Raw genomic sequence first — 26,396 nt, 5'->3', positions numbered from 1 at the left:
CTGAGACCAGGCTTGAGGCTCTGCTTTCAAGTGGAACGAGCTCCACAGTACATAGGACAGCCATACCTTTGCTTTTTTCATTGAGAGAGTGACAACCAGGAACCAAGTGATACAGTCTGAGAAACTGCCTAATGCAGTGTCATTTGAGGTAACAGCCACACTCATTTCTTCCAAGTGGGACTCACTATGTCCTTCCTGGGTTAACCATGCACTCTAATTCTTACACTTACCCTGTACGATGCTGCTTATGTCCATCAGGGCTCAGCTACATGTCTAACTGAGGAGCTCATATTGTGAGGCAGAGCCAAACCTTCAAAGGCAAACTGTTTGGAAGTGGTTTTAAAACTGAAGGGCTCTGAAGAGTCCCGGTCGGTCATTAGTTGAAAAAACGGCAGTAATCCACACCTGGAGTTTTTGGCTTACCCAGCAGGGTTAGGAAGTCTTTTGCTGCTCCAAGCCTTTTTCCCTGCCTTTCTCAGTGAACAGTTCGGAGCTGTGGGAAGGACTGCCATGATATCACAGAACGAGAACATACCTGGGGCAGTGCTCTGATAGATGTAATACCAGCCTGATCCTGTTGTGGTGTCTGGACTTTGTTGCTGGGTCTGTCTGAGGGAAGCCGAAGGCAGGCATGGGCTACCAGTTTCCTCTGAAAGCCACGTACGCCATCAGCTGAGTTGGCTAGCACCAGTCCCAGGGGCCAGAGATGGATTATTGCTCCCAGGAACCTAGTGTGTGCTGGGGACATCGAGGACCGCAGGGTACCAGGAGCCTGAGGCATGGGTTTCTCCTCCATACCATCCAGTTCTTTAGAGGCAAGACAGGCCATTCTGATCTTAAAGAGAAACAGTCCTTTATAGCTTTAGGTTGTCCAGCCCTCTTCCTAAGAGAATTTACTTTTGCATCCATTTATTTGACATAGAGGCATGCTACAGTGGACATGTAGAAATTAGAGGACAACTTGTGTGTCCTGGGGATTAAACTTGGGTGGGTAGGATTTAGCTCTCTTAAAAAAAAAAAAAAAGCCCGTCGTGGTGGCGCACGCCTTTAATCCCAGCACTTGGGAGGCGGAGGCAGGTGGATTTCTGAGTTTGAGGCCATCCTGGTCTACAGAGTGAGTTCCAGGACAGCCAAGGCTACACAGAGAAAGCCTGTCTCAAAAAACCAAAAAACAAAAAAGCTGGGTATGGAGCACCCGGGAGACAGGACAGGCAGATTAGAGTTTGAGCCCAGCCTGTTCTACGTTCCAGGACAGCCAGATCTATACAGAGAAACTCTGTCTCAAAAGCAAAACCAAATAAAAGATGACATTCGTTTTGGAATACATGTATGTGTAAGGGTGTGAGCGTGCCGTGGGATGCTTGTGATGGTCTGAAGACAGCTTCTGGGAGCTTGCTGCCCACCACCAGAGCCTGGGGATTACACTCAGGTGGGCGGGCTTGGCAGCAAGCACCTTTACCAACTGAGCCATCTTTCTAGATCTTTCTAGCAGATAGAAAGAATCAGCTTGATGAGGTAAACTGAAGACCTTTGGCTGTGGTGCCCTGAACTAGACAGACAGGCTCTGTGTGGCAGAACATAGAGAAACTGAAGCGCCTTGGCAGTTTGTTCCCGGAGTTGCATCTGCACTAAGCCCATCTCATCATGCAAGAGGACCGACACAGGCTGAGAGGCTCTGTGAGCTGCCAGTATGCCCACACCACAGCAGCAGAGACGTTCTGTCTCAGGTCTGTCAGAAGCCCAGTCTTCAAGTACTGCCCATCCTGGCCCCAGTCATACTCACTCTCCACTTATGCCATGCGTGCTTGATGACCGTGGCAGCTATGTGTAACCTTCTGATGTGTTTCCGAGTTAACCAGGACCTAAAAGCTAAGGAAACAGCACAGACGTCAAAACCACCATTAGAACCAGAGTAAAAGTATGGAATCTGCTCTTCCAGGGATACACTCTGTCAGTACAAAGTCATTCCTGAGGGAGGCTGGCTCAGTGGTTAAGAGCACTTACTGCTCTTGCAGAACACCCAGATTTGGTTCCCAGCACCCACATGGTGGTTCATGATCTCTTTTGGCTCCAAGAGATCTGATTCCCTTTTGGCTTCCATGGGCACCTGCATGCATATGGTAACACATACAGCCTTAGACTGGGAGCTCTAACTGCCAAGGGCCTGTCTCAGACTCAGTCCTCAGCAGTGCCCAAGGAAGGAGTGGGATCTGGGTTATCTGTTCCTTTAAAACCGTTTGTTTGTTTGTTTGTATGGATTTGTAGCTCTGTGGTATAGTACTTACAAAAAGACAAGTTACATATTTTTTCCTTGGAGACAAGGACTCTACATACCCAGGCTGGCATCAAACTTAAGATCCATCTCAGTTCCCCAAAGCTGGGCTCACAGGTGTGGACACTACCCTTGGCCTTTGTGTTGGTCACACCCGCCATACGGGATCAGCCCCACCTACCAGCCTGGATGAGCACGGCAGCCCGCCTCTGTTTCTCCTGCTTTTGGAGCCGGTGTCGCCTCCAGCCACACTGGATGCAACGGGCACACTGCTCCAGCATCTGGGCACGCCCACATTCCAGAAGCTCTAGCTGAGAGAAGGGGAAGCCGATGAAGTGCTCGGTGCACCCCCAGGACCCCCAGGAGGGCCTATACTTGCAGCTGGCACCTGTAATTCATCCCCAGCCAGTTTACCATGGAGTCAGTCATGAAGATCTTTGTCCTGCCACAGTACAGTGGGATTTGTGTGTTCTTAGCCGGGTCACTGGGAGTGGCTGCTGTCTGAATTAAAGCTGGCAGAGCATGGAGAATGTCCTGTAGTAGAGGTTGCAGTGTGGCCTCCTTGGCACACAGAGGCTGCTCTGGGGGTAGGAGAAAGGCTTCATCAGTCCCTGCTTTCCCATAGACTCTGTAGCCTGAAGACACTGGACTCCCTAGAGCTCTTTAAGCCTTGTTCTTGCAGTTCTAGACCTACTCATTTCTTCCTTTCCCCCTCTCTTGTGTCCCCCGAAATCCTGGCTGTTTGGGAGTGTCCTGAAGCTTCCTTGGACAGGCTGGCAAGGGGAGCTGGGAGCCTGGAAAAGGGCCTCCCAGGCTGCTTGGCCACTCCCTCAGCCCCACCACTCCCCCCTTCCAGTCAGTCCTGCGTAGAAAAGGGAGAACACACCCAGCTGTGTGACAGCCCTCCCAGACTCGCAGGGCTGCCTCCTGTGTGGCAGGATTTACCTGAGGCCTCAGACCACAGTTAGCTGCCTAGTGCCTCTCTGGAGACAGAGGCCACCAAAGCAGATGCTGGAGACGAGAGATGAGAGACATCCACAAAATGGACCAGCGCCCAGAGGGGCTTGGAAGAGACAGGAGAGCAAACCATGGAGAGAGGAGAGAGAAAGGGAGGGAAGGGAAGGTGACACAACTCCCAAGAGGAGGAGAACTGGCTGATGGGGCCCAGAAGAGCATGGGTAGTGGGGGCACCACTGTGGTTGGCTGAGATTTGTCCTGTGTCTGTCCTTCCACCTGTCCCTAGCATTTCCACATTCCTAGTTATGGACAGCTACACTGTGCCAGACGACTTCTCAATCATAGTCACAGGCTAGACTTGCCCAAGTGCTTTGGACATAACTCTCCTTGCTGCTTCCTGGGACTGGAGCTCAGGCCCTGTAGGACCAGTCCAGACCCCTAAGATTCCCTTCTGTTCTTCCTTCCCACTGCCAAGGCTGGCTCACCTCCGTTTTGTCTGTATGGAGTCATGCTACCAATACTGAAAAGTTTTGTCCCCTTATTACTCAACTGCCCACAGCTCTGGCCTCTCTACTGGGATAGCTCCACAACCTCACTCCCAGGACCTCCCACAGGGCCCCTAGAGCAGATGAGAGCATGAGGCGGATAGAACACTGGCTCTCTCCCCTGAAGGGTGGTACCCCATCTACCCAGAAATAAAGTCCATGTTGGTTTTGTTTTCTCTGCATGGTCCTGGCTGTCCTGGAACTCCCTCTGTAGATCAGACTGGCCTTCAACTCGCAGATATCAGCCTGCCCCTGCCTCCCAAGTGCTGGGATTAATGATGTGTGCCACCACTGCCCAGCTTCCAAGTCCATGTTTCCTGACTAGGGCCCAGCTGGCACCCCAGCCTTCCTTACCACTACTGTGTGGACTTGCTCAGACCTTCTGCTCTGTCTTAGGCCTGGAGGCTTTTGTTCAGATTACCTTTGTCATGTGCAGTGTTGTCACGTGGCTAATCCAACTTATCCTCCTATACACCTCCCCCAAAATGCTCTCCCATGTCCACCTCTCCCTGACTGGCACCCGAGGAAGCTCTCTGCCTGTCTGCACTGTTGTCAGCTGGGGTTTATTACCTCCAGCAACCATAAGTCTCTGAACCCTCATCCCCAAGGACGCACAGGTAAGTCCTCAGTAACCTAGGGCTGAACAAACGACAAAAACGGGCCCCGCTCACCAGAGGACCCTTCGGCAGGCTCCAGGCCCCCGAGGCCAGAGGACATGCGAGGTCCGAGCCTTCTCAGTAGTTTATATCTTTCTATGAAGTTCTGGTGAGAGACCCTAGAAGCCAAAGCAAGCAAAAAGAGAAAATGACTTTGTTAGCCAGGTCCTAGCTGGGACTGACTCGAAGCCAGTGCTGCCCTGACTGTCGCCCCTGGATCAATGAGGAGGGTATGTTCTAGAGATGCCTGACGTCACTCAGTGGGAAGCCTGCAGAGACCATTTAAAATTGTTTGTGGCTGGCAAGACGGCTGGACTCGGCAGATAAAAATGCCTGTTGCCAAGCCTTGCAACCCGAGTTCCATCCTGAAGACCCATACAGTGGAAGAGAACTGTGCTAAGTTGTCCTCTGACTTCCATGTGGTGTGGTGTGTCTCCCTGCTGACAGTGGGGTGCTCACACCCACTGAGGACAGATAGCGTGTACCTGCACAGTTCTTAAAACGCTACTGAGGCTTGGCTCTGAAACTTTTCAAATCTGACAAAGCCCCAGGAGAATTCCTGATTCTCACTTCCTTTTTCCTTCACACTCCACCTCGGGCCTCCTCCAGACTAAACCCATTTTGGTAAACTGTCCTGATTCAACCGTCTGCCCCAGAAAACAGCAAGTTCTTTCTACAGGCTGGAAGCTGACTACTCCCTGAGCCCTCACACGAGTCTGAGGAAGCATCCAGTTCTCTCTACTGCCAACTATATCCCAGTCTACCCCATTGCTCCTGTTTTCACAGCTATTCTTGCCTCCTAGATGCCAGCAACAGCCTCCTCACTCATCCCCGTCCATCCTAACCCTGCACCAACCTCCAGCGAGCAGACAAGGATTCTCTGAGAATACAGATACTGCCGGTCCCTTCTCAGCTTCCAGTGCACGCAGGCAGCTGTCACGGCCTTGCATGGATGGCCTGCTGTGTCGGCTCCTGTTCTCTTACACTCCCTGTTGCTGCTTCTCTGTGGCCTATCTCTTGGTGGCTCACTTCCTGATAGTATTATGGCTGTTCTCTGTCCTGAGTGCCCCCAGCTGGCCCTTTCCTGTTCTCTGGGCCTGTACTGAACCAGCCCATGGATTTTCCCTGCATGCCAGCAACAAATTGTGTTTCTTTCTGAGCACTAGTTGTACTTTACACTTGTGTATATGTGTGTTATCCGTGTGTGTGTGTGTGTGTGTGTATGTGTGTGTGAGAGAGTATGTGCTTGCACATGTGGAGGCTTTGACAATGAAAAAGCCTCTGTCTGTCTGTCTGTCTGTCTGTCTGTCTGTCTATCCATCCATCCATCCATCCATCCATCCATCCATCCATCCATCCATCCATCCATCTAGTTTCTTATGGAACCTGGAGCTCACTGACTGCTTAGACAGCTGGCCAGCAGACCATGGCATTCTGTGTCTACCTCTAGCGCTGACATTACAATGCTTGTGGCCACACCTAGCTTTTAACTAACATGGATGCTGGAGATTCGGACTTAGGTCCCAGCAAGCTCTTTACCCACGGAGCCATTTCCCCAGGCCCTTTTAAAATTTATTTTTATTTATTGATTTTTTTTTTTAAATTTTACTTTGTAAATTGAAAACATTATGTATATGAGAGTTTTGCTTGCATATATGTCTGTATACCACCATGTGCATGCCTGGTGACTCTGGAGGCCAAAGGAAGGCTTCAGATGCCCTGGAACTGGAATTAAACATTTTTTAGCTGCTATGTGCTTGCTGGGAATTGAACTCTAATCTTTCTGGAGAGCAGCCAGTGTGCTTAACCCTGTACCATCTCTCTATCCCCAGACCCTTAAAAAAAAGATTTATTTTTATTCTATTTAATTGTGTGTGTGTGTGTGTGTGTGTGTGTGTGTGTGTGTGTGTGTGTGTATGTGCCTGTAAGTGCAGACACCCATGAAGGCCTGAGGGGTTGGATCATCCTGGAGCTGGACTGACAGGCAGTTGTAATGTGCCCTGTGTGGCTGCTGGGAACCAAGCGTGGGTCCTCTGCAAGAGTACTATGTACTCCAAACCTCAGAGTCATCAACCTCTCTAGCACCCACCCAGCCATTCTGTTGATTTTGAATCATTCTTAGGTGATCTCTAAGGTCTCACTCTAGCTCAGCCTCAAACTCACTACATAGCCCAGGCTTGCCTTAATATTGATCTTCCTGTCTCACTGTCTCTAGTGCTGGGCTCATAGGTGTGTGCTACCGTGTCTGGCTCATACTTGATTTTCTTGTTTCCATAGGAATGTAGGCCCTACCAGGGCAGAGATTCCACACTGAGTGACAGAATAAATGTAAAGGTGCTATCCCTTGCCTTCCCGGTGCCCACCTCCCTCTGTCTGGCCCAAGTTCTGAGTGCCACCAGGCTTTGGCCCTACAGCAATGTGGCTTACTTACCGGATGGGAAAGCCAGCAGCACTGATGTGAATGGTTTCCACAAGGCCACAGGCCTCTAACTGGTTCAGGACCTATAAGGGTGGGGGGAGAAAGTCAGTACCTACAGGCCAGAAATGTCGTTTGTATCTCTGGTCCTGACCTTTATTTAATGACAAGCAGAATTGGCTGATGGAGATGTCTGTCTCTGTGGGATCATGAGAAACCGAGGGGTCCTGCCCAGTACCTGGCTCCTCATATAGCTAAGGCCTGCAAAAACATACAGGCTTGGCTCTGTCTCTCACCTCCCCAGGGCTGACACTGATTCACAATACAGAACTGCCTATTCTCTTCCTGCATCAGAGTTGCTCAAGCAAAGAAGGCCGTTTTGTGAAGATTCTTACGTGATTTGAACCCAAACTGTGCCACACAGCCCAGTTATCTTTGGCTACACAGCCACACTTAGCAGGTGACTGTGGGACATTCTTCGGTGCTGTCCAGAACTCACATATCATCTGTATTCCCTCAGAGCCTGAAACCCTGAGGAATGATTTTATGTAGACTGGAAAATGAGATTGACAGTCCAGAGATAGCCATACTTCATAGACTGTATAGATGTTAAACAAATCACAAAAGACCCATTGCCCTGAGCAGTTTCAAATCTCCTGTCAGGATTGGCTAGGTGAGCAGGGAGCAAGATGCTCTAGTGTCCCCATGTGGTACCTTGGTCAGGCTTTGGTGGAGTGTACAGACCATACAGCCACTCATGATTGCCCTGCCAGAGCAGGGAAATAAGCCCCCCCACACTTTTTTTTCCCCCGAGACAGGGTTTCTCTGTGTGTCCCTGGCTGTCCTGGAACTCAGAAATCTTCCTGCCTCTGCCTCCCAAGTGCTGGGGTTAAAGGCATGCGCCACCACTGCCCGGCCAAAATAAGCTCTTCTTAATGTCAGGCTCAGCCCAAGAGACTGCCAGTGACCATCCCATCTGGAGATGCTCTCCTCCTTATTCTTGGTGCTAGGTAGCTGTAGCTCAGGGTTAGTTACCTCTTCTTGGAGGAAAGTCTGTGGCTGACTCTGGCTGTTGGGCTTGATGCAGCGAATGTAGTGGGGTGTTGTATTATGTAGGACCTGCAGGAGCTGTTCCAGTGAGGCCTGAAGACACAGAAATTTGGGGTTAGGCAGGATTGGGGCAGCTCAGGGGCCTAAGCTGGCTGCTGGCTGTGAGTGTGTTGTGTCTTTGGAGGACCTCCCAGCCTTGAGATCAGGCTCATATATACCCTGGGGACTACTCCATGTTTTTTAAGAACATGTGCAAAGCACATGGTAACCACCCCTTACTTCTCACCCTTTCTCCAGGAATGCTGTGGACCAGTGGCTCTTACTGACTGAGCCTCTGGTCTGGGGCTTTTCCCTTTCCTCTCTTCCTCAGGATCATTTTCCTACAGATAGCTTCACGCCACCCCTGCTATTCCATTATTAAGCCTTCCCTATGTGCCAGAGGGATGTGACTCAGACGTTGCTTATGTCACAGCTCATCAGCAGAGGTTGGGAGTCCCCACCGTATGCCTTATCCTCATACCCAGTCATGTCTTGTCTGTCCCCTGTCTTTTACACTGAAGCATAAGCTTGATGAGACAGGGACTATTTCTGCCCGGCACATCACTGCTCCCCAGTAAGCAGCCCCAGTTTTGAAGGGCGCTCAGTAGACAGTTGTATTGAGCACTTCACGTCAGCACCACTAGACCCACCTTGAACTTGGACACCACAGTCAATGCAGGAGCCCGGCTCTGGCCAGACAGCTCCTCCTGGGTCTTCTCTTCAGGGTTGGCAGGAAACAGCATCGTGAGCAGGGGGTCTTGGGATTGCTGCAGGAGCTCAGTCAGCTCAGGGGGAACAGGGTCCTATCGGAAAGGGCAAGGGCGGCAGACAGAGAGGTGAGCTGCTTCCTAGTGCTGGCCACCCCCTCCCCCCATGACCAGGGCTCCTGGGGAGGGCAGGCTGGAATCCCAAGAAGACTGGGTCTGCGGGCCAAGAGGAGCCATGTGTACATGGACCACTTCCAGGCAGCTCAGGATGGATTAGCAAAGATCCTAGGCAGGGCTCAAGAGAGTGAGATTGGATTTTGAGGAAAGGACACTGAGGAGAAAGTAGATGCCCTACAGGAACTACTTTGTATATGCAGTAGTGACTCAGCTTCCTTATCCGGTAGCTCTATGCTGTGGCCCAGGCTTACCTTGTTCTTTTCCACCAGGCCGGCTGTGTGGTACCGTACAGGTCCCGCGAAATGCACAACCACGAAGCTGGGCTCCCGGCTGAGCTTGTTATGGCCCAGGCAGGGCCGTCCTGCCAGCGTGCTCTCGATGCGCGTCTGTAGTTGTGCTGCACTGCTTGGCCGGTTAAGGCGGCATTCCTGTGGGATGGGAGTGGGCAGTCATCACAGTGATGAGGACTTCCCACACGTGCAGCATCCTCAGTGTCTGGACCCACGGTAGCAGAGTTGTAACACAAGCATTATAGCAACTCCAGGGAGAGCCCGGGGATTAGCACACTTATTTGTAGATGGGGGAGAGAGGCGGACAAAAGAGCACACAAAAGAATCACCAAGGCACCAGAAAAGCCCAGAGACCGGCTCTGTTGGCCGGCTCACTGGCCTAAGCGCCTTACCTCATTTATGAGGGAACAGATGCTGATGGGGCTCCCTTCAAGGAGATCTAAGCAGGTCTGGTTGTCCTGGTAGTTGACAAATGACCACTCCAGGCCCTCAACTTCGTACTCCTCCTAGGGATGGAGCAGGGATGGGAGAAAGCAAGTCCCAGAGGAGCATTAAGGAACAGAATATTAAAACAATTTCTGACATAGTTATTATTTCTCAATTCATAAAACAAGGAACAAAGGTGCCTCCGGAAGGATGCCTTGCCTTGCCCTATCCCTCACCTGCTGGGCCCTGAGGTAGTGAGCCACGAAGTGCTGCTGTAGCTTCTCATTGGCATAGTTGATGCACAGCTGTTCCAAACTGTTATTAGGAAATGACTCAAACCCATACACATCTAGCAGCCCTGGGAAGAGAGGAGAGAACCATGGGGCTACCACACGGTGGTAGAGATGACAAGCACGGCAGCCCAAGTGGCTGCACCCTTGCAGAGGCCTCAATCAGCCCTGGGATGAGGTTGAGTGATGGCAGTCTCCTGCTCCCACAACCCACCTATGTAGGTCCCAGGACCTCTTCCCTTGCTTCATACTACATCAGAGCAAGCAGAAAGTCACACATCTGAATGAAGGGCAGCTCAGGCATCAGCCCACCTTCAAGTCTGAAATCCTCTGGTCCCAACAGGTTCCCCCTTGAGGCTACTGGGTCCTGTTTTTTGTGTGATACAGGGAATGTCCTCTGTATCGACCTTGTTCAGAGGACCTTATCTCACCAGCCCAGCTGATGCCCCTTTTTAAGCGAACTGTGTTGGCATCACTAGGCTTTAATTTTAATTAATTCCCTATTTGACTCACCCAACCCAACGCACAACAATGCTGCCCTCAAATGTGCCTCTGACTACCTTTCCTGGGACTAGGAGAAAAAGGACCATGAGGAATAAGGCGTAAACTGGTCTGTCTAGAGAGCCATGGATGGACATATATGTGGGCAATCAAACGTAGAAATATCACCAAACTCCTGGATGGATGGGTGGGTGGGTGGATGGGGACACTAGCAGAGAGAGGGAAGGAGCTGCTCCCAGGCACCCACATGACCCAGGGACCCTTCCTCCACCCTGGGTCCAATGGCTTATTTTCTGGAGGGTTCCCTGCTACCTATGAAGGCAGTCCATGATTTGGAGTCTGCACAGATGCTGCTGTTGATCACAGACACCAGCCAGTCGAACAGCCTGTTGATGAGGAAGAGTAGGATGTGTTAAAACTGCCCTCCCAGGAAGGGCACCACGTGCTAAAAGGTCCTGAGTTCTGAACCTACCAGGCCAAAGGCTAAATCCTCTTGTTCCTGCCTTACGCAATCTTGACCTACAGCAGAGGCAGGCTCTGGGCATATATTTCTAGGTATACACAGATCTAACCTGTTCTAGCAAGACAGGACAGCTAGGCTCCCGGGTCAGGCAGGGTATGGGTCTGCATTAGTCACACGACCCATCGCCAGCTAACGCCATGACTAGAAGATACTGGCAGGCTCCAGTTGCATTTGTGTAAGCTGAGTACACTGAGTTCCCCAGGGAAGACTTCAGGAGCTGCCACCTCCTCCTCAGCCCTAACGTGTGTGTGAGTAAATCACAAGGCAATGGCATTCCCTATTGCAACTGTTGTTAGTCCCGAGAAAATGGCACTTCTATACAAGGTGGCACCGAGCACAAGACTGTTCAAAGGACGTCTTCCCTGCACACTGCCTTCCCCTGTCCCATTGTGGAAACAGGGTCTACATAGAGACTCTGGTATGGAACGAACAGCCCCTACTTCAGCCTAAAATGTGCTGGGCTTAGAGGTGGCCACTACGCCTTAGTTTCTCTTTAAGTAATTACTCTCCAACTGGTTTAATTCAGTAGACATTTTTTTTTCAACAGGGGTTCAAACTCTCATGCAAGATACTTAAAGTAAGTGGACTATTGTAACATGGCGGCTTCCATGTGGACTATTGTAACATGACAGCTGCCATGTGTAAATGCTCTTTAGCTAGAAGAGCTCTCTATCTGTAACTTTCCATTGTGCAGTAACTTGTAGAGTTACTTAAAAAATCTTAAAAATCTTTTGGCTGTAATGTACACACCTTTAATTATAGCACTGACATTAAGTCCCAGGCCAGCCAGAGTCATAGAGTAAGACCCTGTCTTAAAATAACCCGAAATACAAAAATTCCACAACTTATGACCTAAAACCTGCTTTGAGGCAGATGTATCTGTCTCTAGTTGACATGGGCTTAGGAAGACCTCAGATTCTTGGCTCTGAACAGGGTTGTCCAAGATTTCACATACTCCTATATAAACACTGGCCACAATAATCTCAGGGGAGTCTGAGCCTCTGATAGACTTTACAAGGTACTCTGAAGGTTCTCAAAACTCAAGATAAGACAGTATTTGACCACATAGCCAGAGGATGTCATGTTCCAAGAAAGGTGAGGACCCACCTTCCCTGCCATGCTGGGCTCCTTTCTGCCTGTTGTGTATTCTGGTGACGGGGACTGTTGAGCTGAGCTTCCGGCTAGGACCCCTCTCTAATTCCCCAGATGAATGACCTAAGGTCCCAGGGTACAGGTGACAGAGAAGCCTATATACTACTCAACAGTCTCAACCTCCAGCTGTAAAGGTGGAGATCACCTTTGGAGCAACTTCTCCATTCAATAGAGGCACAGAGGCCAAAGGCAGGGTTTACGGCAAACCTGGGAGTTATGCCCTGCATCTCCTGGGAGCCCAGCAACTGGTCTGCATTCTCCAGCTTCCACTATCTTGGACCTGTATCTATTGTCTCACAATGTTTGGTCCAACCCTACACAGGCTAAGAACCTACGGGGAAGTGAAGGCCCAGAGTAAGTCACTCACCGTGCATAGATCAGTTTGGCCAGACAGTCTCTGCGTGTGTCACACTCGGCTCGGGAGCAGGGCTTCTGGAACACCTGCTGCTGCTTGCCTGCCTTGATGGTTCGAATCTGCATACTCTCCAGCAGCATTTTCTCTGGGAGCTGCAGCAGCAAGGCTGAGGTCCTCACAGAGACTGGGGGAGAAAGGAGGGCCCTCCTTAGGCAAACATCCTCCACTGGAACTGAGTGGGTGAAGAGGCTTGTCCAAGGCCTCCTTACGTGGCAGAGGCAGGACTTGAAGTCACAGTGTTAGAATCGGACAAATCACTTTCCAAGCCACCCGACTCTGATTGTTGAAGACAACATTGCTGGCTTCATCAGAGGCTGTGGAGTAAATTATCCATGGTGGGCCTTACAGCAGATGGTTTAGTCAAGGGCGCTACACTGAAAAGTTCACCCTTCGATTTCCCACCACATTCCACTACAGCTAGCCATTCCTGCCAGGCGCATTCCCCCATCCTCTTCTCTCACCCTTGGTATCATCCATCACTTGGCAGGGCAGGGCTTCATCCTCTGAGTCAACAAAATGGACATTGCCAAGGTGCAGCAGTCCAGCTAGGACCTGAAGGGCAGAAGGGATGGTCAGGAGGCAGGGGCTTGGCCTGACCAAGAAGATGAGTCCTCATGCTGATGTCACAACAACAGAAGGGAGCTCCTGATGACTGCCCCTTTGGCTGTCTCTGTCAGACAAGAGTTCGTACGGTAGAGATCCCAACACAATCTCTACAACATTCTGTGGGCACATGCCATGAGGATGCCCATAGCAGAGATAGGAGGTCCAGCCTAGGAGAGAGGTGAGATTAGCGACTAGGCAGCAGGACTTCAGATACCTTCCAGAGCAACCAGCAGGGCCTGCCTCCATCTATCCATCGTCTGTCCCACTGCTCACTTCACAATGGTCTGCATGGGAGTACCGCTCTGTTAGTTACATGCCTGGGCAGTTCTGCCGGGTGAGGCTTAGCCATGGTTTCCTGGGCCTTTCTAAGCATTACTGGGCTGTGATAGTCCAGCCTAGGGGACTGTGATCCTGGTCTCTGCAGTAGGTGCCACCTTTCTGCCTGTGCCTTCAATGACCTATATAGGTAACTTCAAGCCTTGGAAGGACAAGTAACCTTGGAACCCCTGGACCTCATAGTAAGAGAACAGAGCCTCTCCTGCCATTACTGTCTGGACCCAAGACAGATCATCTTTATGTGCTACTGGTCTTTTGGTCCCAAACTACCAGGGCAGCATGGCTGTGGCATAAGGTCATAACATCTTCAGTGGAATGGATGAGTCCTGCTGATCATGGTGTCTTCCCTGCCACGTAAATATGTCATAACATCTTCAAACCAGCACTCATGCGTAGACTCCTAGTGTCCACTTCCTCTGGCTGGTCTCCATGTACTGCCCTTCTGCACAAACGCTTATCTCAGTGTCCATACTGGGTGAGGCACCTTAGCTTCCTAAACACCATGTGTAGGCCATCAATATCCCCATTTTCCTGCAGTGGCTTCCTTGTCCCTGATCCCATCTTGTTGCTCTAGGGCATGAGGAAGAGGGGGAAGCAGTTGGCCTTCAGCAAAGGCAGATGAGGCTAGCTCTGTGGGTTCCCAGAGGGAGAGGGAGGCAAAGGACTGGGTCGGGGAACAGGAAGAGGTGGGCGTTTGGAATAACAACTCCTGAAACCAACTTTGTCTCTTTGTGGTGTCTTCGGTTTCTCTACTTCAGATTTTCTCAAGTATAAAATGGAAAAAAATCTTTATGCACAAGAGACTTGATAAAACCAAGTGAGCTAAGAGATGTGAATATAATTTCTAAGCTTTCAAGTGGTAAACAGAAAAAGGTGATTTCTCTATTCTTGTCATGGTAATAAAACCTGCCCCAAAGTGCTTGTGTTCTGGGCTTGCGAGTCACTGCAACATGTTCATTACTCAAGGACTACATGACGTGTCACCGACCCTATGGCCCAGTCCAGTCCAGCACCCGTCTCCAGGCTCCCCACAGAGTGGCAGCCAGCTCCTTGGATATGGTCCAATAGGGCCTGAAGTCCTAGGCACTCATGGAAAGAGGGTCCCAAGTCCAGGGACAATCCATGAGAAGGGCTACCATCACCTCTAAGTGTAAGTAGCATGGCTTTTCTTCTGACCTTAAAGATGTTGTTCTGGGTGGGGGTGTCGATGCCCAAATGGAGCATGGCCTCTCTGGTCACCTCGAAACAATCCTCTGAAAAGAATCCATGTCACAGCCCAGTGGTCAGCAGGGTGAGTGGGGGACAGGAGACAGGCCCTAGGCAGAATGGGTAGGGCTTTCGGGCAGTCTGGGAAGGCTCCTCCTACCTTCCAAACTGCTTTCTGGATTGGGTAGCCAGGAGAAGGCAGTTCCCTCAGGGAGGTGCCATTGGAGCCTTTCATCCTTGGTGGCTCCTTTGCAAATCTGTGGGAAGGGGTGTACAGGAGGCTGAGCTGGGTGTACAGGAGGCTGAGCTGGGAGTGGGAGGCCCTGCAAGCCTGGGGTTAGAATGAGGAGCAAGAAATGTCAGCAACTGAAAGGCTGAGTGCAGAGCATGGGGAAAAGGAACGCCTCTGTCTGGGATGTCTCCAGCCTCACTGAAAAAAACCATCTTTTTGGAAAGCTGGTGGTCTGATGCAGAATACATGACTCTTGCAGGGAGGTCCTTATCTCGGTTAGAGAGGTATCTCTCCTTGCCAAAAGAAGCTGCTTCTGGGTGCGAGGAGCCCTACCAACGCCCCGGAAAGCCCAGTCCTGGGAAGGGACAATTCCAGAGCAGCCTTCACGCTGTTGAGGAAAAGTGTCCACCCTAAAAGTGCCCTCAGTCTACTGTGGGTAATGTAACTTCTATTTTGAAGACAGAGCCCTGCTCAAGGACCTTCTGGTCTGATGGAGGCAGGAAACCTCTGTGCCCAAATTGTGCCTGGTGAGCAGCTCTGCTTGAGAGCAGGCTGAGGGGCCAGGGATAGAGCGTGCTAGGGTAGAGGGACAAGCCACCCAGCCTTGCATGAAGCACAGTGCATTTCATCTGACACAGACCTGGTAGAAGATGTGAAAGTTCCTCTCACTGGAGGCCTGACAGGCCACACGGGTTTTCTCTAGGAGGTAGGTCTGGACTGCAGCTCCTGTCATCTGCTGGGCTCTGGCACAACACACAGAAGCAGAGCCTGGTATCATTATCCCTCATTCCACAGCCATTAGCAATACCTGTACACCAGACTGCCACCAGGCAAATCCCTTCCAAGCTTTTCTTGGGTAGGGAACATTCAGAGCGTCCTTGGAAAGCCAGGTGTAGTGGCCAGGAAGAGCAGGAGTTCAAGGTTAACCTGGGCTATATGAGACTCTCTCTCAAACAAGACTCAGAATGTCTCTGAGTGTTCTGGGACATTCTCTTGCATGGCGGTCACCTCTGTGAGCTGATGCCCTAGCTTCTATCCTAAAGAGGCATTTAACAAAGAAGTTTGTGAGCACGAGCAGCCATCGTGAGCACAGAGCCCATGAGAACACTACAGCTCCAGGTCACAGCAGCTATGACTTTCTAGGTTAAAACCAGGCCACCTCCAGAGTTCACTGAGCTTGAGAAGCCCATAGATACAGCATATAAGCTGAGGACAGCTTTGCCAACGGGGGGTGACCCAGGCTGGTGACTGCCTGGCTCTGTCCAATCCCCGCCTCTACTGTCCTGTTTGCTGCCCCTGCCTCTGCTGCCCCAGTTGCTGACCCTGCCTCTGCTGCCCCTGTCTCTGCTGTCCTGTTTGCTGCCCCCGCCTCTGCTGCCCCTGTTTGCTGCCCCTGTCTCTGCTGCCCCGGTTGCTGCCCCTGCCTCTGCTGCCCCGGTTGCTGCCCCTGCCTCTGCTGCCCCGGTTGCTGCCCCTGCCTCTGCTGCCCCGGTTGCTGCCCCTGTCTCTGCTGCCCCGGTTGCTGCCCCTGCCTCTGCTGCCCCGGTTGCTGCCCCTGCCTCTGCTGCCCCTGCCTCTGCTGCCCCGGTTGCTGCCCCTGCCTCTGCTGCCCCGGTTGCTGCCCCTGCCTCTGCTGCCCCGGTTGCTGCCCCTGCCTCTGCTGCCCCTGCCTCTGCTGCCCCGGTTGCTGCCCCTGCCTCTGCTGCCCCGGTTGCTGCCCCTGCCTCTGCTGCCCCTGTTTGCTGCCCCTGTCTCTGCTGCCCCGGTTGCTGCCCCTGCCTCTGCTGCCCCGGTTGCTGCCCCTGCCTCTGCTGCCCCGTTTGCTGAGCCCACCTCTGCTGCCCCGGTTGCTGCCCCCGCCTCTGCTGCCCCGGTTGCTGAGCGGCGGTCGCCCTTACCTGTTGAGTTGGAGCTGAATGAACTTCCCGAAGCGGCTGCTGTTGCTGTTCCTCAGTGTGCATGCGTTCCCTAGAGACCACACCCGGGTTTACACCCGCTCTCCTGGCATGCACAACTTTCACAAGCTGCTGTGGGTGTGCCCGTCTCTACAGGCCCTGTCACCTAAAGGCCCCTTTGCTGATTTTTCTGTCATGAGGGTCAGGATTATGGAATGGGCACGTGGGCTTTGGCAACTGGGTTCTGGACCAGGACCAGGACCAGGACCAGGACCAGGACCAGGACCAGGACCAGGACCAGGAAACAAGCCTAGCTAATCAGGGCTGCTTTTTTTCTTCTATGTGTGTGAGTGTTTTGTCTGCATTCATGTATGTGTGCCACATCGTGCCTAGTACCCGCAAGAGGTCAGAAGAGGTGGACCATCCCTTAGAACTGGAATTATGGGATGAGGTTATGGGAGTTGTGAGCCATCATGTGGATGCTGGGAACTGAACTCAGGTCTTCTACAAGAGCAATAAATGCTTTGAACCACTGAGTTCTCTCTTCAGCCCCAGTCAAGGAAGAGGTGAGAGCAAGTGCTTCCTACAGGTTTTAGGCAGACACAGCATGTGGACACTAAAAGGTACGCCACCGTAAGCCAGGTGTCACTGCACACTCCTTTAATCAGAGCTGGAGGCTGACAGATCTGTGAGTGTGAGGACAGCCTGGTCTTCGTGAGTTCCAGGACAGCCAGAGCTAGATAGAGGGAACTGTCTGGGGGGGAAGACAACAAACCAAAAACTCACAAAATCCCAAACAAACCAAAACAACACCCTTCCCTAAAAACAATAACAAAAACAAAACAAAAAAGGAAAATACCTCCCAAACAACACCCCCACAAAAGCTATGCCACCTTTGACAAACTTCCTTCTTTTGGCACGTTAGGAAACTCAACGGAAAGACAAGCTTTTGACCAGATGAGCAAAGGCACTTTCTATGCAGCTGTTTTAGATGTGCCAGATGGTACCAGCTCTATCTAGAAAAGGGGTTTTGCAGATGCTAGGCTCTAGCACCAAGCTTATCCCCATATGGTAGCACCTTTAGCAGACAGAAGCTGAGGGAATCTGGGGAGAGGTTAGCACCTAGGTAGTGGGGGGCGGGTCGCAGAGGAAATGGCACCAGAGGGCAGTGCAAGGACACTGAGCTTACCAAAAGCTTCCATCACAGGGTTGGAGTTCAGAATCCGCTGTTCAATCCTCTCTGCAATCTTATGGTTCTCACAGGAAGTCGGTGAGGCAGCCACCACCGCATAGAACTTCATCAGGCATCGGGATGTCCATGTCTGTAGCAAAAGCAGCCATGTGGGTAGAGTCCTGGTTCTTATTCCCTCCTACTACAGGGCCCGGGAGAGATGCCCACTACAGCGTTCATCCATCAAATGCTGCCTGCACAAATGCATGGATGCTGAGTTCAGCTGTGCCTTGGGCAAGGCACTTCCTGCCTGTGAAGCGGGGGTGCACACCTCTGCTTCTCTCAGCTCAGAAGATGCTCTAAGGAAAGAGGCTGGAGTGCATGGGCGACACCCTCCACACACCGCCAGCCCAGACCTGGTAGGCTGCTCGCCATCTCTGAGGCCTCAGAGCTGTCACTGGTTCTTTCATAGGAGGCTTTGTGTGCATTTGCTTACAGACCCTGGAGATGTTGGCTTTATATCTATTTTTATTTATTTCTCATATCTAGTTTAGGTATCTGCTTTTGTCCTATTTATTTATTTTTGGGACAGGATTTCACTATGCAGTCCTTTCTAGCCTGGAAGTTTCTTTGTAAATCAGGCTGGTCTTGAGATCACAGAAATCTTCCCGCTCAAAGGCTTACAACTCCATGCCAAGCCACATCTATTTCCCTACTCCCAATACCAGGTTTCTCTGTGTAGCCTTGGATGTCCAGGAACTCACTCTGTAGACCAGGCTGGCCTGGGACTCAGGAGATTGAGGGCCTCCGCCTCCTGAGTGCTGGGATTAACAGTGTATGCTACCACTGCCCAGGGGCTACATCTATTTCTTAAATGATGAAACGAACAGAAAAATGATACAAAAAAGCCAAACCTAGACCTTTTAAACTTTATTCTCACAAAACCTACTGTTGGCTGAGCATGTGGCATGTGAATCTAATCCCAGTCCTCCAGAAGCAAAGTCAGGAGGACCTCTGTGAGGGCCAGCCTGGTCTACACAGTGAATTTCCGGTCAGCCAGGGCTACCCAGAGACTCCGTCTCAAAACAACAACAAAAAATAAACAAAAACAACCTACTAAATGACCATGCTCTATTTTAAAGTCAATCTAATAAAATTTATACTCCTTGGTTTTGATCAGCCAAAATGAGATATAGCTACTTAAACGTCTAATACTTTGTCCTTCAGTTAGTCTCCTTAGAGATTATAAATGTACACCACATTAGAAGAATAGAGTTGGATCTTTCCATGTTGACTTTCTGTCCTATAAATAACCTTGATAAATTACAACTTTCCCTGATTTTTTTTTTTTTTTTTTGGAGACAAGGTCTTATGGTTCAGGCTGGAATTGAGCTCCTAACAACCCACCCCACCTCTTATCAAATTCTTTAGGGTGGAGGTGTTCACTTTCTTCTATTTCCTATCAGACTTTGAGGGTTTGTAGTATTTCTTCTTTTAATGCTTGGCAGAATTCATAAGTAACACTATCTGGGGCTGGCACTTTCTTTGCAAGAATAATATCAATTTTAACTTTTTAAAAAAAAAAAAAGAGCCGGGCGTGGTGGCGCACGCCTTTAATCCCAGCACTTGGGAGGCAGAGGCAGGTGGATTTCTGAGTTCGAGGCCAGCCTGGTCTACAGAGTGAGTTCCAGGACAGCCAGGGCTACACAGAGAAAAAAGAAAGAAAGAAAGACTTAGTTTATCTAATTTTATGTGTCTATGTGTATGTATGTGCATCATGAAGGTGCAGATTTTATCCATCTTTTTTAAAGGCTGTGTTTGCTGACTATGTGGCTCAGTGGTAGAGCATTCGCCTTTCATGTACCTGGTCTGTAGCTCAAAACTCACACTGCAAAACAAAATCCTTGGAATCCATTTGGTTTTTATATTGTTTTTATTTTCTAGCATATTAATTTTTCACTGTCTTTCTTCTGCTAACTTTGGGTTTGATTAGTATTTAATTTTGATGGTACTAAGAAATGAACTCAAGGCCTTGTGAATGCCAGACAAGTAGTCTACCACTCAGCTATGCCCTAGCCCACTATGCAAGCAAGCTTAGTTCTGCATTGTTTCTGTACTTGGGGCTGAAGGCAGGTAACTGATTTTTCCCTTTTGTTTAAGGTATTATGTGGACTGAAATATTGTCTCCAATTAATATGGGAATAATAGGGGGACACTATCCCCCATTCTGACTACCTGGAAGTAGGTCTTTTTTAAGGTTATATTTTAGGTTTTAATTTTATTTTATTGTGTTTACAGGTGTTTTGGATTATGTAAGTGAGTTCAAGGCCATCTGGTCAACTTACTGAGACCTTGCCTCAAAAATAAAAAATAAAGTAAGGTCTGGGGATGTATCATAGTTCTTTGGTAGCATGCCTGCATAGCACATTCAGGGTCCCAGGTTTAATCTCCTGTACAGCAAACATACAAACAAAGGGCCAATAAGATTGCTCAACAGGTCAAGGTTCTCCATGCCGAGCCTGATGACCTGAGTTCTATGCCTCAGAGGCACATGGCGGAAGAACTGACTCCCAGGAACTTTCCTCTGACCTCTACACATGTGCTGTGCACAAGTGCCACCCCACCCACAACTAATTAAATGTTAAAAAATAAAAACAGAAAGCAGGCCCAGCCCATGGCCATAATGGCTACTCAGTGAAGGGTAACTGAGTTCTGCTTGTGTTGGTCATTGGCCACGTTCTCCCCAGTCCTAGAGTACTCTGACATCAGTGTAGGCAAAAGGGGCTTATAGTCCAGAGAATCCCTCATAAAGTGCCGTGGGAAGGGAGAGGCAGCTGGGCGAGGCCCGAGTTGATCATTTCCTCTCACTAGCTGTAGAAATCCTTGTTTATGCAACCCATGTCTCTCCTGATGAGGTCCCATCTATAAGGCCCTCTGGCCATACCAGGAGCTTCTTCTCATACACTGCCCTTGACGTCACCAATGTCACCGACAACCCCAGCAGGGTTCGTAAAAAGTTTTTTGTTTTTTTTTTAAAAAGATTTATTTATTATATGATGAGTACACTGTAGCTATCTTCATACACACCAGAAGAGGGCATCGGATCCCATTACAGATGGTTGTGAGCCACCATGTGGTTGCTGGGAATTGAACTCAGGACCTCTGGAAGAGCCGCCAGTGCTCTTAACCGCTGAGCCATCTCTCCAGCCCCCCCCCCCTTTTTTAAATAGCATAATTATTTTTTATTTTATGTGTATGGTTGTTTGCCTGAATGTATGTCTGCAACACCTCTGTGCAAGGCCCACAGAGGTCAGAAGGGAGCCTCAGATCTTCTAGAACTAGCTTCAGACGCTATTAACCACCACATAGTTGCTGGGAACTGACCCTGATCCTCTAAGAGTAACAGCATAAAGCGTCTCACTACCTGCTCCAGGCTGGTGTGTGATCTTCCTACATCATTTCAGAATTCCTGCCATTACAGGTGTGTGTCGCCATGTCACACGGCAGAGGCTCCTTCACGCTCACACAGAAGTCCCATGTTGGTGCTCTTCCATGTCACAAGTGAACTGACTGAGGCCTTTGATGTTAGGAGCCTTTCTGAGGTACTCTATGTGTTGAGCCACTACACTGGACTCCCTGACCGCTGTTTCTAAAGATTCTAGAGAGAGATTCTGTTTTTTTGTTTTTCCAGACAGGGTTTCTCTGTGTAGCTCTGGCTGTCCTGGAACTCACTTTGTAGACCAGGCTGGCCTCGAACTCAGAAATTTGCCTGCCTCTGCCTCCCAAGTGCTGGGATTAAAGGCGTGCACCACCACGCCCGGCTTAAGAGATTCTAGTGAGAGGGTAAAGTTGTGAGGGGAAAGTATCTCACCAGGGTGGCAGCAGAGCTAGCACTGGAGGCTGCCCTGGAGCCCTATCTTCTGACTTCTGGTATGGTGCTTGCTGACCATCGCACACAGACTCCCTATCTGTGAGTGACTTGGTGGCCAATGGCGCCACAGGCAGTGGCCATTGCCTTCCTGCTTACCAAGGGACTGGATCAAAAGCTGGCACTCTTACCTTTCCGGCTCCACTCTCTCCACTGACCACGATGGACTGGTTGACCGGCTCAATCAGGCTCTTGACATTTCTATAGGTTTGTTCACCCACTGTGAAGATGTGGGGTTTCAATTTCTGGAATATCAAAGTCACATGAGTCCTGGTTTTCAAGAGTGAGCGATTCAATGACAGCCTAGACTGGGAGGCTACCAGGAGTGGTGCTAGCATGCTTCCTCCAAATATACCTGCCCAGACGCCATGAAGTTAGGCCCAATTGCAAAACACCTATGGCTGATTCATCCACTGAGCTTCTCTCAGCATGGATGTAGCTAGCTTCCAGCACTCTGTGACCTTATGCTCTCATCTGATATTATTTCTTAAATTAAAAAAAAAATTATCTTATGTGTATGGGTGTTTTGTTGCATGTATGTCTGTACCACATATCTGGCCCTTGGAGGCCAGAATTCGATGTCAGATTCCATGGGACTGGAGTTAAAGATAGCTGTGAACCAACACACTCGTGTTAGGAACTGAACCCTAGTTCTCCAGGAGAGCAGAAAGTGCTTTTTTTTTTTTTTTAAGATTTTTTGTTTTTTAAAGATTTATTTATTTTATGTATATGAGTACACTGTAGACACACTTCAGACACACCAGAAGGGGCATCAGATCCATTACAGATGGCTGTGAGCCACCATGTGGTTGCTGGGATTTGAACTCAGGATCTCTAGAAGAGCAGCCAGTGCTCCTAACCACTGAGCCCTCTCTCTAGCCCCAGGAAGTGCTCCTAACCACTAAGCCTCCCCCCCCCCCGCCCCCACTAAGGATGGACAGGCTTCCCTGTAGTCCGGGTGACCTGGGTCTTGCTCTGTAGCTGAGAGCAAGGAATGAGCCTCTGGTCCTGCTGCTTCTCCCTCCCGAGCGCGGCTCTACCTGGTTTGACAGTCCTGGCGATGGGACTCAGAGGGCTGTACGCCGGGGGGAGCACCTGAGCAGCAGAGCTACCTCTACATTTTCCTTGTCTGGTTCTGCTGCTTATTTATTTTATAACTTCGAAAACATTCTTTTAACTTACTGCCTGTATTAGGATTTCTATGGCTGTAAGGAAACACTGTGACCAGAGCAACTTGGGGTGAAAGGGTTTATTGTGCTTACACATCTAGATCAGAGTTCAACTTTGAAGGCAGTCAGAGCAGGAACTCAAGGAGGGGAAAAAACCTCAGGGTTCTTGCAGAGGCCATAAAGGAGTGCTTGCTCATACTGCTTTTTATAGCATCCAGGACCATCCAGGACCACAATTGGCTGGGCTCTCCCACATCAATCACTAATTAAGAAAACGCCATACAGGTTTGCCCACAGTGCAGTCTTATGGAGGTGTTTTCTCTGTGGAGGTTCCCACCTCTGAGGCGACCCCAGCTGCTTGTGCCAGGCTGACATAAGTTAGACAGCAGACTGCCCAAGAATTAGCAGGCTAACCTTAAAGATGAGCTATGTGAGGCTCAGAGGCATTAATAATATAACCTGCCACAGACCTCAGCACGTAAGGACCTTTGTGGGATTTCTTCTTTCAACAAATACTGCCCTTAACGTGCTGGCTGACATCCAGCGGGCAGTGTGGAAAAGCGGAACCATGATTTGCCTTTGAGGAGTGGGCAGGTAGTGTGTCAGACCAGGTGGGCTCTCAGGATCGACTTCTTTGCACTGCACTTGGATTCTTACATAAACTGCAGGGCAGTGCCCTCTGCCCCATGCCTCACCAGCCTGGCCAGCTGAGAGCTGTCTGTCTGTAACTGACCTTGCTGCAGCTGCCTAATAACTGGACTGATGAGATCTCTCAAGTGCTCTGTTTCTTTCACTTTTATCATTCCCCTGGCAGACTCTGTCCCAAGGCCCACCTCCACATGGAGTAAATTCTGCTCGCTGTGGGAGTTCTGCCCACTGTAGTCATCTTCAACCCTCTACCAATCACCTCACCCCAGGCTTTCTCCAGCCAGCCAGCTGGTTCTTGCCTCCTCCTGAACACATGTCCATTCGTAGCCTACACCACTGCCTCCCATCCCTCAAATAATTTATTCTCAGTATAGGAGAACATGTGCTGACTGTTCAAAGACAACCCTTTTTATATGTACTTTTATTCTTTTCTAAAACGATAGCTAAGGACACAATTACACCTGAAGATCCTTCAAAATAGTCAAAAAAGTAGTAATAATAATAATAAATCCTTTGTTTTATGTTTCTATTATAGGTTTCAGTCCTGATTTACTATTTGTCTTCCACATTATACCTTAGTTATGTGTCGAAATTTCTGAGAGTTCTTGTTGAGCTAGGACATGGCACCAATAGGGATGGAGAGTCTGCAGGGAGGGCCTTACCTGAGGCTGAGGTGCAGCATGGTACTCTTGCATCAGTTCTGGTGCATAGAGTTGAGGGACGTGCTTAAAGGGGTTCAGAGCTACCAAGGTACAGCCAGCATTGGTATAGAATATGTCTTCTGTGTATCGGGCCTGCAGGCACCTCAGGACTGAGGCAAAGATGCTGTTAGCAAAGTCTGGCTCAAATACAGACAGAACCCCAGACACACATCTGTTAAGCAGCCTTCCCTCTATAATTAGCTAAATGCTATTAGAACCCTGTAGCTCCCCAGTGAATAGACATAAGATCTAATTAAGACGAGTCCCAAACCTAGAGCAAAGCCTGCCCTGGGGAGCCCAGGTGCAGTGCCAGGCTCCCTGGGGCACAGGCCAGGTCAGGAGTCTCAATTCGTGGTCTCAACTGAGGAAACCGTGTTGAAGACTTTTGCTGTACCCTTATTCTTTTGGAGCAACAGTCTGGAGAAGAGGAAGGCCCATACCTGTTTCCAGTGTCACGGGATTCACCTTGGTGAGGTCATCCAGCTGGTGCAGTGGGATCTCCCCACCCAGGAACTCCCTTAGGTCTCCCTTGAGGGAGGCCCTACCTTCGGCATCAGAGCCTAAACTGTGGCCATTCACCTGGAGGGGAACAACACAAGAGCCATGAGACCTGGGTCTCAGACCAGTTGGCAGGTAATATGGGTGGAGCCTGCAGAGGAGAAAGAACAGGTTTCTACAAGATCCAGGTGGCTCAAGTTTCAGCTCTGCTACTTATTAGCATGAAAGCCTGGATAATTCACCTCTAAGAGCCACGTTCCCCACCTCCACCATCAATAAAGAAAGATAAACTCAACTACCAGGTTATGGGGGGAAAGAGACACACAACATTGAATCAAGGCCTTGATAGTACGTCTTATAATCAATGCCGTCCTGTCTCCTCTGCTATGAGCTCCAGCTAAGGCAGCTTTTAGGCTACAGTCTACCAGCCTTACAGAGCTGCTGTCTGTCCTCCAGAGAGGATGGAGAGGGAAGAGGAGCCTGGCTGGAATCAGCTTAAGGAGGCTAAAGTCTTGGTATGATGTGTGCTTCCAACAAAACTGATTAAAAACTCTCAACGCTTAACCCTTCAGGAACATGCCAAGGTAGCTTGTTTCATTTGAGCAGCACTGTAATGAGTTTCTTTTAGACTGTGAGGCTCAGACACATCATAATGTACAAAGCAAGGCTCTTGCTAGCTAGGGTAATTGCTGCAGCCAGCACAGCTAAATCTTTGGAAGGGTAAGGACAGAAGAAAGACAAGAAAGAGAAGGGAAGGGGAGAGGAAGGAAAGGCGGAGCCTACTTAAAAAAACAACAACCCAGCGACAATTTAGGAACAGTTTTTTGGTTTGGTTTGGTTTTGGAGACAGGGTTTCTTTGTGTAGCTCTGGCTGTCCTGGAACTCACTTTGTAGACCAGGCTGGCCTCGAACTCAGAAATCCACCTGCCTCTGCCTCCCGAGTGCTGGGATTAAAGGCGCGCGCCACCATGCCTGGTTAGGAACAGTGTTGATTCACCTGGGAGTTGAGTGTGATGATCAAGAGCTTGGATTAGAAAGCTAGATTGTGCTGGGTAATGGCGCACACCTTTGGTCCAGGCGCTTGGGAGACAGAGGCAGGAGAATTTCTGAGTTCAGGCCAGCCTGGTCTACAGAGTGAGTTCCAGGACAGCCAGGGCTACACAGAGAAACCCTGTCTCAAAAGCCAAACAGAAAGTCTAAATGTTCTTCACAAATGTTGTGTTTGGACACTGTTGTGAGGTAACTTTAGTGTCCTTTTCAATTGCCTTCCTTTGTTCTTCCAAATTCCTGTTGATGAATGTGACCTTGAGACAGTCATTTCACCTGTCTGACCTGTCTCTCCAGGACGGGGACATAAGAACACTGTGTAGTACACACTACTATATATTTTCACTGAAACAACACTCTCAAGCAGAGTGCCTCCTATTAACAAGGGCCAAGCATAGCATAGTCACTAGTACGGCTGTGGTAAAGATGATTACTTTTGGAATAAGGAAAAAAGAAAATACAACAGCCCAGAGCAGATAACTGTCTTGCCTACTGTTCTTAGCCTTCAAGTCTATTTCCAGGCAAATGGCTCAATGGTCCAGC

At 49.8% G+C, this 26,396-nt stretch overlaps 1 protein-coding gene across 11 annotated transcripts in view; it reads right to left on the bottom strand.

Moving 5' to 3' along the window:
* Positions 1-26,396, bottom strand: part of Myo19 (myosin XIX) — a 31,057-nt gene that overhangs the window by 1,138 nt on the left and 3,523 nt on the right. For 3 of the 11 annotated variants that reach the window (NM_025414.4, XM_011249173.3, XM_030246220.1), the window contains 22 exons: positions 24,749-24,887; positions 24,270-24,418; positions 21,922-22,035; positions 17,881-18,013; positions 16,695-16,764; positions 15,437-15,539; positions 14,725-14,821; positions 14,535-14,611; positions 12,878-12,968; positions 12,369-12,540; positions 10,639-10,712; positions 9,772-9,893; positions 9,502-9,615; positions 9,071-9,247; positions 8,586-8,738; positions 7,882-7,989; positions 6,862-6,932; positions 4,446-4,549; positions 2,687-2,853; positions 2,454-2,583; positions 1,784-1,869; positions 536-835 (listed from right to left, as the gene is read on the bottom strand). In NM_025414.4, coding sequence (NP_079690.2) covers positions 536-835; positions 1,784-1,869; positions 2,454-2,583; positions 2,687-2,853; positions 4,446-4,549; positions 6,862-6,932; positions 7,882-7,989; positions 8,586-8,738; positions 9,071-9,247; positions 9,502-9,615; positions 9,772-9,893; positions 10,639-10,712; positions 12,369-12,540; positions 12,878-12,968; positions 14,535-14,611; positions 14,725-14,821; positions 15,437-15,539; positions 16,695-16,764; positions 17,881-18,013; positions 21,922-22,035; positions 24,270-24,418; positions 24,749-24,887 — 2,751 coding nt within the window. Of the gene's footprint in view, positions 1-535; positions 836-1,783; positions 1,870-2,453; positions 2,584-2,686; positions 2,854-3,217; positions 3,336-4,445; positions 4,550-6,861; positions 6,933-7,881; positions 7,990-8,585; positions 8,739-9,070; positions 9,248-9,501; positions 9,616-9,771; positions 9,894-10,638; positions 10,713-12,368; positions 12,541-12,625; positions 12,731-12,877; positions 12,969-14,534; positions 14,612-14,724; positions 14,822-15,436; positions 15,540-16,694; positions 16,765-17,880; positions 18,014-21,921; positions 22,036-24,269; positions 24,419-24,748; positions 24,888-26,396 lie in introns of those variants that run through there. The other 8 variants (XR_003949489.1, XR_879727.3, XM_030246222.1 and 5 more) reach the window with 8 other exon arrangements.

This window comes from Mus musculus, chromosome 11 (genome assembly GCF_000001635.26).
Source record: "Mus musculus strain C57BL/6J chromosome 11, GRCm38.p6 C57BL/6J".
NCBI classification, from domain to species: domain Eukaryota; kingdom Metazoa; phylum Chordata; class Mammalia; order Rodentia; family Muridae; genus Mus; species Mus musculus.
The sequence above is the reverse complement of the archived record's forward strand: the minus strand, read 5'-3'. Positions and strand labels throughout refer to the sequence as shown.